We start from the raw sequence: 11759 nt of genomic DNA, 5'->3' as shown, positions 1-11759 counted from the left end.
AAGAAGAAGAAGAAGAAGAAGAAGAAGAAGAAGAAGAAGAAGAAAAAGAAAAAGGAGAAGAAGAAGAAGGAGAAGAAGAAGAAAAAGAAAAAGGAGAAGAAGAAGGAGAAGAAGGAGGAGAAGAAGAAGAAGGAGAAGAAGGAGGAGAAGAAGAAGAAGGAGAAGAGAGCCTGCAGAGGAACAGAGGACTCACTGATTGACAGACAGACAGATGAAGCTGGAGGCGTGTGCCGTGTTTCTGCTGCTGCTCTGCTGCGTCTTTCTGCAGACAGTCGACTGCCATCTGCCAGACTTCACACCTGCGTCCCCTCGGCTGCAGGTAGGACGCACTGGTGCATGCTGGGAGGAAGTTAAACCTGTGATCTGAAGCGGATCGATAATACAAACTACATTTAATGTTATGTGTGTGTCACTTTACTGAAGCATTGCTGCATTCACTGACAGCTCTTCAGTAAAAGTACTAATACTGCAGTAAAAGTACTAATACTAACACTGTAAAAATACAGTATTGGAAAATGTTCCTTCAGTAAAAGTATGTAGGAATAATCATGAAAATGTCTCCGGCTGTGACTGTTTACGGTCACTCACATTACTGATTTTATTTAATACTTTTCAATGTAAGAGAAATGAGCAACTCTGCATCCTAAAAAATATTTTTCTATTTTACTTTACATTTCTATTGTCTATAGTCTGCCTGGATCATGTTGGTAGGAAACTCTTCAGACACATTCTGAAACGTCTGAAGTCTGTCTGAGGCTCATGTTGGTGACAGTTTAGTTAAACTGAACTCTGAGTAACTCAGCATGTGGCCGCTGACTGACAGCACTGCAGCCTGTAACAGGAAGTTTTAAAGCTCCAGCGAGCATCACGGAGAACAATAAGGATCTGTTTTAACCCGATATTCTCTTCTAGTTCAGATTAAAAAACCCAAAACACTGAATCCGTCAGTAAGTGTCGAGGACTTTAAGTATTTTATGTAAACTGCTATCTCCAACAAGGAGGATTACAGAACAACTACATGAAACTCTGGGCCGAGAAAAACACATTAAATTCTGGAGCAGATTAGAATCACAAATTATGTTTCACTTTCGTTAATATGAGGGCATTTGTGCTGCATTCATGTGACGTCAAATAATCAGAAAAATTAGTTCCCCGATTGGGAAAATTCACGTGAACACCCCTGAAGTCGGAACAAAACTGGAAAAGTCGGCGAAAAATGTAATACACATTTTCTCATCTTCACCGTTTCCTTTGTTCTTTTTTGTTGTCGTAAATACTGGAAACGCTCTGAGAATCAAATACAACAGTTGCTCTGTAGCTCCATGTTGTTTCTACATGAAGGTGTTCAGCTGAGTGAATATTTGTTATTTAAATGTTTATTGGTTCTTTGTCTTCGTCAGGTTGAGGTTTCTCAGTCAAACGTCGTCACTTCACTGAAGAAGAAGAACTTCGGTCGACTTCCTGGACTGTGTCGCCGACTGAAGAGACGCAGAATCACCGTCCTGGTAAAACTCAGAGAAGCTCATCAAACACTCAGACTGTTTGTAGCTAAACCTACTGTTGTTGTTGTAGCACTGTTGTTGTTGTAACACTGTTGTTGTAATACTGTTGATGTAACACTGTTGTTGTAGCACTGTTGTTGTAACACTGTTGTTGTTGTTGTAACACTGCAGTTGTTGTAACACTGTTGTTGTTGTAATACTGTTGTTGTTGTAACACTGTTGTTGTTGTAACACTGTTGTTGTAGCACTGTTGTTGTAACACTGGTGTTGTAGCACTGTTGTTGTAACACTGTTGTTGTTGTTGTAGCACTGTTGTTGTTGTAACACTGTTGTTCTTGTTACACTGTTGTTGTAACATGGTTGTTGTGGTTGTAGCACTGTTGTTGTAACACTGTTGTTGTAGCACTGTTGTTGTTGTAACACTGTTGTTGTAACCCTGTTGTAGCACTGTTGTTGTAACACTGTTGTTGTTGTTGTTGTAACCCTGCAGTTGTTGTAACCCTGTTGTTGTAGCACTGTTGTTGTTGTAACCCTGTTGTTGTAACACTGTTGTTGTTGTACCACTGTTGTTGTAGTAACACTGTTGTTGTTGTAACACTGCTGTTGTAGCACTGTAGTTGTTGTAACACTGTTGTTGTAGCACTGTTGTAACACTGTAGTTGTTGTACCACTGTAGTTGTTGTACCACTGTTGTTGTACCACTGTTGTTGTAACACTGCTGTTGTAGCACTGTAGTTGTTGTAACACTGTTGTTGTAACACTGCTGTTGTAGCACTGTAGTTGTTGTAACACTGTTGTTGTAGCACTGTAGTTGTTGTAACACTGTTGTTGTAGCACTGTTGTTGTTGTAGCACTGTTGTTGTTGTAGCACTGCTGTTGTAAGACTGTTGTTGTAACCCTGTTGTTGTAGCACTGTTGTTGTAACACTGTTGTTGTAACACTGCAGTTGTTTTTGTAGCACTGTTGTTGTTGTAACACTGTTGTTGTTGTTGTTACACTGTTGTTGTTGTAACACTGTTGTTGTTGTAACCCTGTTGTTGTAACACTGTTGTTGTAACACTGCAGTTGTTGTTGTAACACTGTTGTTGTTGTTGTTACACTGTTGTAGCACTGTAGTTGTTGTAACACTGTTGTTGTAGCACTGTTGTTGTAGCACTGTTGTTGTAACACTGTAGTTGTAACACTGTTGTTGTAACACTGTTGTTGTAGCACTGTTGTTGTTGTAGCACTGTTGTTGTTGTAACACTGTAGTTGTAACACTGTTGTTGTTGTATGATTGTTGTTGTTGTACCACTGTTGTTTTTGTAGCACTGTTGTTGTTGTAACCCAGTAGTTGTAACACTGTTGTTGTTGTAACACTGTTCTTGTAACACTGTTGTTGTTGTTGTAGCATTGTTGTTGTAGCACTGTTGTTGTAACACGGTTGTTGTGGTTGTAGCACTGTTGTTGTAACACTGTTGTTGTAGCACTGTTGTTGTTGTAACACTGTAGTTGTAACACTGTTGTTGTAACACTGTTGTTGTAACACTGTTGTTGTTGTTGTTGTAACACTGTTGCTGCTCCCTCACTGCGAGTGGGACGAAGATTCCTCTCAAATAAAACCGCCTGCTTGCTGTCCTGGCTCCAAAATGGTGGAACGACCTCCCCTTTGATGTCAGTACAGCAGACAGTCTTCACACCTGCAGACTGAACAATCACCTGTTTCGACTGCACCTCGGACAATAATAATAAAAAATACATTTTTAAAAATAATAATAATTCTGTTCTTTGTATGTTGCACTTATTTGTAGCTAATAGTTGAAATCATATTCTAGTGTTTCTGTATGTTGCACTTTTGTTTGGCTTATTTGAAGGTATTGTTCTGCATTAAATGATTTGTGGTCCTTGGAACGCAAATGATGTCATCCGCCAGGTCTGCGAGTGTCCGTGCGGACGGTCGTGCAGGCTAAAATTGGGGCAGTAGAGCCTTAAGGAGGGGGTGGGGGTGGTTCCAACAACACAGAACTTTCTTCCAGGAGAACCTGTTGATGTTCCGTGTGGAACCAGAAGTCAATGTTGAGTTCTATAGTTCCACATCTGAATTTTAACTCACAAAACAGGAACTTTTTCTAAAGTTAACCAAGTAGTTTTGTTGCCTAAAAATAACCTGTCTGTCTGTCTGTCAACTGTCTCTCAGTGTAACCGGGAAAAGTTCTGTCTGCGGGGCCGCAGTGAGACCCGGTCTGTCCAGGTGTGTCTCTGTCCTCGAGGCTCCAGATGTTCCCATTTCGTTATCCACAGTCTCTGAACTTTAAGGACACACTGCAGGTGAACAGGGTCAAACATGTAACTAATAGATATCAGCATGAAGCTTCCCCACTTCATGACTCACATCAACACAAGTACTGTTTATATTACAAGTGTTCATGTTTAAATATGTAAATGAGGCATTATGTAATCTGACTGTTGGAGAGTTTAGGAGAAATCTGCAAACACACAAAGTTAGTACAATAAACTCTGGATGTGATTCTGATGTTTTCTTTACACTCGTCTAACCTGTTTGGAAGATAAATAGCCTCAAAATCTCAAAACTGACCATATGTTTTTAGTCACTGTCAATATAAATCCTACACACTTTATATACAGTAAATATAAATATATATATATATATATATACAGTAAATATATATATATATAGTAAATATATATATATACAGTAAATATACATACATATATATATATGTATATATATATATATATATATATATATATGTATATATATATATATATATATATGTATATATATATATATATATATATATATATATATATATATATATACATATATACATACATATATATATATGTATATATATATATATGTATACACATATATACATACATACATATATATATATACATACTGTAATCATACAGATATGTATTCAGTCTTTGTTTTTATAGTTTACAGCTTAAAGAACATTTGACTTGTATATAGACAATGTTTGTGTTATTGTCAGTCATTGGTTCTTATATAATATTCATATATTCACAGCTATTTTCTCACATACTTGTGTACTAATAGTCCTGTCTATTGTCCACCTTTATTTGTTCAGCTTGTTCTTCACTCTGCTATTATATTATGTTTAAGTACATTGAGAGAGATGCAAAAACAAAGCAGATTGCTTGTATGTGTTCACACAAACATAAAGCTGATTCTCATTACTTCACACCTCTGAGAATATTTGTTGTAATAGTGAAGAGTCCTGTAGGAATCATTGTAAGTAAATAAATAAAGAATGTTTCGCGGTGGCACTTTGTGGTTTCTATGAAATACATGTACATGCCACTTTTATTCTGAAAAATATGTACCGGAAGTGTACACGTGTTTGATGCTATGACGCTTTTATTGTGAACAGGTGTACCGGAAGTGTTATTCGACGCTAACCGGCTGCTGACAGATTCGGAAACAGTCGGTGGACTCAGTCAAAACCCCGTTACTCGGTAGATTTAACGGTCAGCTTGAGTCCCTCCACCGGCTATAAACGGTCTTGTCTTCTTCTCTGTTCCCGCCTTGATTTAAAAATGGCGGCTGTTTGAGCAGATCACGGTGAGTGTTGTTCAGACCCGGAGCTAAGCTAGCTAACGTTAGCATGTATCTCTAGGTAAATACAATGTTAGCAGGCTAACTGTTAGCATTAGCTGGATTATTTTCTCAGCGAGTCACCAAACGCCATTAATTATAAATATGTTTTAGTTAATGTGACGTTAAATCCGTACTGACGTCATACATTCAGTTTGGTAAAGAATCACGTGATTAGCTTGTTAGCTAGCTTGCTAATGTCTCATATCTTTGTGTCAGTGATGGACACCTCAGATCTCGCAGATATAGAGTAATGTTCATTTTACTGTACAACACGTCCGTTGGTTTAGTAGTGGCTGTATCCTGTCGTATTTTAAACCTTTTAATGCAGATATGTTACATAATCCATGTAAGGGCGTCTTAATAAAGTCTCCTTCAGTATCAATATGTTAATAACATTCCATACTGAGCAACTCTACTTACAAACTTAATATTTAAAATTCTCCCAAAGCAAAATATATTAAAGTTGAGGTTTTTATGGAGTGTTTCCAACGATTAGGAACTGAAACTACTTAGTCTTCAGTGATTATCTGCAGTCAGTTTATAACAAGAGAAGTGAAGGAGGCTGAACGTGTTAACAGGAAACTGTTTTCTCTTCCAGGTTTCAGCAGCCTGGAGCCCTGAATCAGTCTGTAGCCGTCTCTACCCACCTGTACCCGTCTGTAGCTGTCTCTACCCACCTTTAGCCGTCTCTACCCACCTGTACCCGTCTGTAGCTGTCTCTACCCACCTGTAGCTGTCTCTACCCACCTGTAGCTGTCTCTACCCATCTGTACCCGTCTCTACCCGCCTCTACCCGTCTGTAGCTGTCAGTACCTGAGTGTCAGCGTGGCTGTGGTGTCGTCCTGGTGGAGGAGCAGGCTGATGGAGAGCGACTGCCGGATCCCCGTGGCGTGTTGTCGGCCACGAGTCCTCGTCCTCCACGCTCTGTTCTGGGGACTTGTCTCCCTCAGGTCAGTTTGAACAGATGTTAGAGGTCAGTCTGTACAGAGGTTAGGTCAGGACAGTCTGTACAGAGGTTAGGTCAGGACAGTCTGTACAGAGGTTAGGTCAGGACAGTCTGTACAGAGGTTAGGTCAGTCTGTGGAGAGGTCAGTCTGTACAGAGGTTAGAGGTCAGGACAGTCTGTACAGAGGTTAGGTCAGTCTGTGGAGAGGTCAGTCTGTACAGAGGTTAGAGGTCAGGACAGTCTGTACAGAGGTTAGGTCAGTCTGTACAGAGGTTAGAGGTCAGTCTGTACAGAGCTTAGGTCAGTCTGTGGAGAGGTTAGAGGTCAGTCTGTACAGAGGTTAGAAGTCAGTCTGTACAGAGGTTAGAGGTCAGTCTGTACAGAGGTTAGAGATCAGTCTGTACAGAGGTTAGAGGTCAGGTCAGTCTGTACAGAGGTTAGGTCAGTCTGTGGAGAGGTCAGTCTGTACAGAGGTTAGAGGTCAGTCTGTACAGAGGTTAGAGGTCAGTCTGTACAGAGGTTAGAGGACAGTCTGTACAGAGGTTAGAGGTCAGTCTGTACAGAGGTTAGAGGTCAGTCTGTGGAGAGGTCAGGTCAGTCTGTACAGAGGTTAGGTCAGTCTGTGGAGAGGTCAGTCTGTACATAGGTTAGGTCAGTCTGTACAGAGGTTAGAGGTCAGTCTGTGGAGAGGTCAGTCTGTACAGAGGTCAGGTCAGTCTGTATACTGAATCTAATGTGATAAATGTGTGAATTGTGTTTCAGAGTGTTTGGAGCGGCTCTGCTGAGTGAAGAGAGATCTGCAGGTACCGACCAATCACAATCCAGTTTTAAAAACCAAAAGTATATGGTTTTCCTATGTTATTAAAGTGCCCTCCCCTCCCCCCCTCTGCAGTGAGACAGCTGGTCTCCCCCTGCTGGCTGCTGGAGGACTTCGTGGTGACCACCGAGTGTTCGCAGTGTAACGCCTTCCAGTCGGTGAGTGAGTCGTTCAATGACCCCGTCCCTGAATGCCTCGCAGGGTTTTTTGTACAAACTGCTGGTTGTTGTGTCGTTACGATGACAACAGCAGCAGTGACGCTGTTGTTGTTTCAGACGTCGTGGTCGTCCTGCGCAACGACGGGATACGTGGAGAGAGTTAACTGCACCAGATCCAACAAGGACGAGTACAAGAGGTCCTCGACATACGCAAACATATTTACTTTTTGCATTAATACATTTAATAATTAATATTTTCCTGTAATATATAACATATTTAATTTGGAATTTATCTATTTTGTATTCCTTTTATTTTTCCTGTTCGTTAAATTTATCAAATCGAGAAATAAATGTGAAAATAAAGTTATTATAATGATTTAATATTTATTCCTCTTTTATATTTCTGTTCAAATATAAAGCTGTCGCTCCGCAGTGTTGGAGGAACATCTCTTCTGGAAGTTCGAGGCGGCCATGTTGGCTCTGACAGTCTCCTTTGCCGTCGTGGTGGTCGTCCGTCAGCGCTGGCTCGACCGCCTCGCCTCTGAAAAGGTCCGCCGGCAGATCGAGTCCATCTAAGGACACCTGGACCTGATCCTGATCAGTTGCTTTAATCCTGCAGCAGCAGTTTAAACTGATCGAGACTCTAAAGACACTAAGATCCATCAGGGATCAGGACTAAAGACAAGAACCTGTGAACTTTATTTAAATGGATTTCGAGACAGAACGAGCGGCTGAAAGTTTAAAGTGAAGTTTTCTGTAAAACTTTTAAACAGGAACATCCAGTGAACTTCAGGAAACGTGAGAATAAAGTGTTAAAAGATTAAAACTACCAAAACTTTTCTAAATGTAACTTGTTAAAATGTAATTTGATACAAATACAATCTGAGAAAATGATGGAAGTTTAGACTTGAAGTTCCTTATTAAAAATGTACTTTTGATATGAAATGAAGACGTTCGTCTCTGGATCACTTAAAGAACCTTTTACACTTATACTTCACATTTTATTTTTAAATCAACACTTTGGTTTTAAATTTAAGGAACAGAATGAAAAGTACAAACTGTTTTGAATCCGTCCTTCGCCTGAAACATCAGATTCAGACTTTGTATTCGCCTCAGAAGGTGCGCCGGCAGATCGAGTCCATCGAAGGAAACCGGAGACACCTGGTGATTAAATCCAACGATTATAATAATAAAAGACTTTGTCGGGAGGAGCCGGCGCCACGAGGAAACAATGCGTTTACTGAAGTATAACTGAAACCTCACGTGTGCTAAGACGCTTATGGAAACTAGTAAGTGGTTAAAATAACAATCTTCACATCAGTGACAAAGATTTTTATTGAAGTCAAACCTTTAATCAAACTTCACATTTAGTATCAAACTAAACTTCAAACTGAAGTTTCTGATTCATGTTGAAAATAAAGATTCACTTCCTCATTTTGTTCCTGAGCTCAAAGTCAGTGAAGTCCTTAAGAACGTCTCTGTCGTCTCATTGGCTGCGACCCAGCCATCAGTTGATTGGCTCGTAGGTCGAGGCCGCCGCCCTCTTACGGACGCAGACGCAGACTCCGCCCAGCAGCAGGAGGATCATGGGAGTTCCCAGACCGACCGCCATCATGGCGAGAACCAACGGCGAGAAGGAGTCGACGGGAGGAGAGCCGGAGCCCAACAACACTGTCCTGAAGGAGGAAAGACGTGAAGAAGAGAATATCACTAAATGAAATGTTAAATATAAATCAGAATAAGAATAAGATGGAATAAAACGGACCAGCTGAGGAACTTGGTGCTGTTGTAGAACGGGTCTCCTGCGAGGCCGAAGCTCACGTTGAGTCCGAATGCTTCTGGTTCTGCGTAGAACGCTCGGATCAGACCGGATGCCGACGCCACCGCCTCGCCGCTCTGAGGCCGCGGGTCGGAGTGACGGCAGGGAGTGGCGTCCTCCAGAGCCGGAACGGACTGTCGGTACGCCACCGGCTTCCACTGAAGGAAACCCAGAACATCGGAGCTGCCGTTCACCGAGGAGACCCACTGAGACACCTGAGAGGTCAGCGGTCAGCAGGTGGAGAAGAGCGGCGTGAGTGACCTCATGACTTTATTTATGTACATGATACAGGCGGGTTAACTTCCTGTCGATTACTCATCACCTTGAATATCGACGGCGTGAACTCGTCGTCGATCGATCGATGAACCTCCACTCTGCTCAGAGGATAAACCCCGCCCACCGCCTGCAGCTCCAATAGGAACCTGGAACGAGTCGCCCTCGGCAACACACCGTCAAGCCACACCCCCAACTGGGAGGAGTTAGCGGTGTGGAGGAGGCGGGGCAAGGACGGGCCACGCCCCTCTGAATCAAACACAGACAGCTGGAACAAAATATAAAAATACAGGAAATTAATAACGTTTTGTTCTAAACTGGTGTCACCATGACAACAGTTTGACCTCCGACCTGCAAGCAGAGCGATCCGTTGGCGAAGGTCGTGGTGGCTCCGCAGAGCAGAGCGTTCGGACCCGACAGGTTGAAACGAGACCAGGTGAAGTTCTGCAGCTCGTATGGAGGGAAGAGGTCAGAGGTCGGCTCGGCTGTGTCGTTAACGTCATCGTACTCCCACAGCTGACAACAGGAAAGAGTTCATGTTTCAAAATAAAAGTTTGACTTTCATTAAACTCTTAGTCATACAATCTAAATATTCAATTCGGCATCAGACAGATAAAAAAAGTTATTAATGAGTCAATTAAATGTCTGTCGGCACATTTAAGGTGGACGTTTCTGACCCTGCTGAAGATGACGGCGGTGCTGTATAGGACGCTGCTCTCTGGCTCCACCTTCAGGCTGCCGCTGACGTTTCGAGACAAAAACTGAGTCCAATCGACCTGAGAGAGAAACAGAACATCTGTAGCTCTGGATCGGAGAGGACGATGCTTCTGGTGATGTAGTCAATAAATATAACGTCTAAACTTTATTAGAAATATGAATAAATGTAAAGTCTTAAGATGAAAACAGACGTTGACAGTAGAAGAAGAAGTGTTGGTGTGGACGAGCAGCAGCGTCGGCGCCCCCTGGCTGCAGAACAGGAAGTGCAGCGTGTTGTTGTCTCCCACGGCTCTCACATGCAGCAGGTCGCCACCAGGAGGCGCTGGCGAGGGCCAGCCGGGGTTCAACTCTACCGACAACTGGAGGAGAGAAGAAGAGTCTTTCTTTGGGAGGAAAGCTTTAATTTTCTCTTTAGAAACAATTCTGTCAATTGATCGTGTGCATGTGACGTCACGCTTACGTCCCAACCCGTAAGTCAGCCATGTTGGATGATATACACAACCAAGACGGCACCCGTTTGCGTGGGAGTTGCTGCAACGCTTCGTAATTTTCTTTGTATTTAAACGTCTAAGATTGAAAGAAAACACCAATCGTGTGCGCAGTGTATAGTTGTGGTCATAACGCTACTCATGACCCAGAGAAACGCTTCTTTAGATTTCCTACAATCATCAAAAACAACGATTCACTAAAGAGGGATGAATTACTGTCTACCGAACGCCGTCAGCTGGTTTAGCAACATAACTCGTGAGGATTCAACAGAAGAAGAAGCACAATTGTGTGCGAGGATAACATCGCCGCTCTTCTCACTCACAAACCACGGCTTGAGCGGTGTATCTCGAGCTCTTTGCGAGTGATCTACACGGGCATGGACGAGCACCCTGTCATCTTTCAGGGGTTTGGTAAGAAGACTACCGACCCAGCCAGAAACAAAGACATTATAAGCATCTAAGCTCTTGTACGCCTTCATTTGTGCGTTGGTTGCCCACGACGTTTGTAGCACAAGGTAGTTCACAATATCCGGATATTCAATCGGCGGTAATGAATCTAAATCCTCAATATAATCCGACGGCTTCAGCGTGTACGGGTCACGGCCGCACATTTGGACTTTTTCCTCTGAATCTTGCCTTTGCAGAGGATCCAGAGAGTCAACATACTTAGAAGTCGGAGTTGTAGTGCTGCTGTTGTTCGCTTTAGACGCCATTGTTGATTTGTATATCATCCAACATGGCGTCGCACACATACGTCACACAGTTTTGTCACGTGTTTGCACACTACCTATAGTAAAGAGTTTGTTTGTTTTTCTTTGTTCCTACGGTCTGTAAAGCGTCTTCAGAAATAATAAATTAGATTTTTAGAGTACTGACAGACAAGATGGAGCACTTTGAGCTCTACATTTAGATTTAAATTCATTTGAGAGGTAACGATTGAAGTTAGTCCAATATGTAATGACAGAAGCCTTTAAATGAGAATACATTCATAATTTATTCTGATAATCAGCTGACTTTGTTTCAGTAATTCTGTAGAAATATTATTATTTTTAAAATCAAGATTTAAACTAAAGGTAAAAATAAAAGTTTCACTTCCTGTCCGTTTGTTGGCCTTAATAAAGATAAACATTATCCCTTTAGTTTGCTCACCTTTCTTCTAGAAGCTTCTCCGCTGAACCAACTTTCACTCAAACTGAAAACTGAAAGCAGAGAAAAGAGAGAAAAATAAAAAGCTCCGCAGCTCCGCGTCTTCCCCGCGGCTGCCATCTTTGTTGTGACCAAGCGGTGCAGGTCACATGACCTCGTCCCTCATAAGTCAGCTGAGGAAAAACTTTATTAACAAAAAGAAAACAAACAATCACACCCTGAACCATAGGAAAACTTCAATGAAGAAAACACAACCAAATTAAATCAA

At 41.9% G+C, this 11759-nt stretch overlaps 2 protein-coding genes across 2 annotated transcripts; one reads left to right on the top strand and one right to left on the bottom strand.

Moving 5' to 3' along the window:
* Positions 1–4885: 4885 nt before the first annotated feature.
* Positions 4886–7997, top strand: jtb (jumping translocation breakpoint). The gene is made up of 6 exons (XM_029426154.1): positions 4886–5091; positions 5726–6077; positions 6836–6876; positions 6966–7048; positions 7166–7245; positions 7468–7997. Exons 2-6 carry the CDS (start codon positions 5989–5991, stop codon positions 7622–7624), a joined length of 450 nt encoding a protein of 149 aa, XP_029282014.1. The 5' UTR covers positions 4886–5091; positions 5726–5988; the 3' UTR covers positions 7625–7997.
* A 368-nt stretch (positions 7998–8365) lies between these two features.
* Positions 8366–11646, bottom strand: glmp (glycosylated lysosomal membrane protein). The gene is made up of 7 exons (XM_029426153.1): positions 11495–11646; positions 10049–10216; positions 9818–9916; positions 9492–9656; positions 9190–9408; positions 8814–9082; positions 8366–8724 (listed from the first exon to the last, which is right to left on the bottom strand). The coding sequence occupies exons 1-7, from the start codon at positions 11609–11611 to the stop codon at positions 8556–8558; spliced, it is 1206 nt and encodes a 401-aa protein (XP_029282013.1). The 5' UTR covers positions 11612–11646; the 3' UTR covers positions 8366–8555.
* Positions 11647–11759: the final 113 nt, after the last annotated feature.

The sequence above is a fragment of the Cottoperca gobio genome, unplaced genomic scaffold, assembly GCF_900634415.1.
Source record: "Cottoperca gobio unplaced genomic scaffold, fCotGob3.1 fCotGob3_121arrow_ctg1, whole genome shotgun sequence".
Lineage (NCBI taxonomy): Eukaryota > Metazoa > Chordata > Actinopteri > Perciformes > Bovichtidae > Cottoperca > Cottoperca gobio.
The sequence above is the reverse complement of the archived record's forward strand: the minus strand, read 5'-3'. Positions and strand labels throughout refer to the sequence as shown.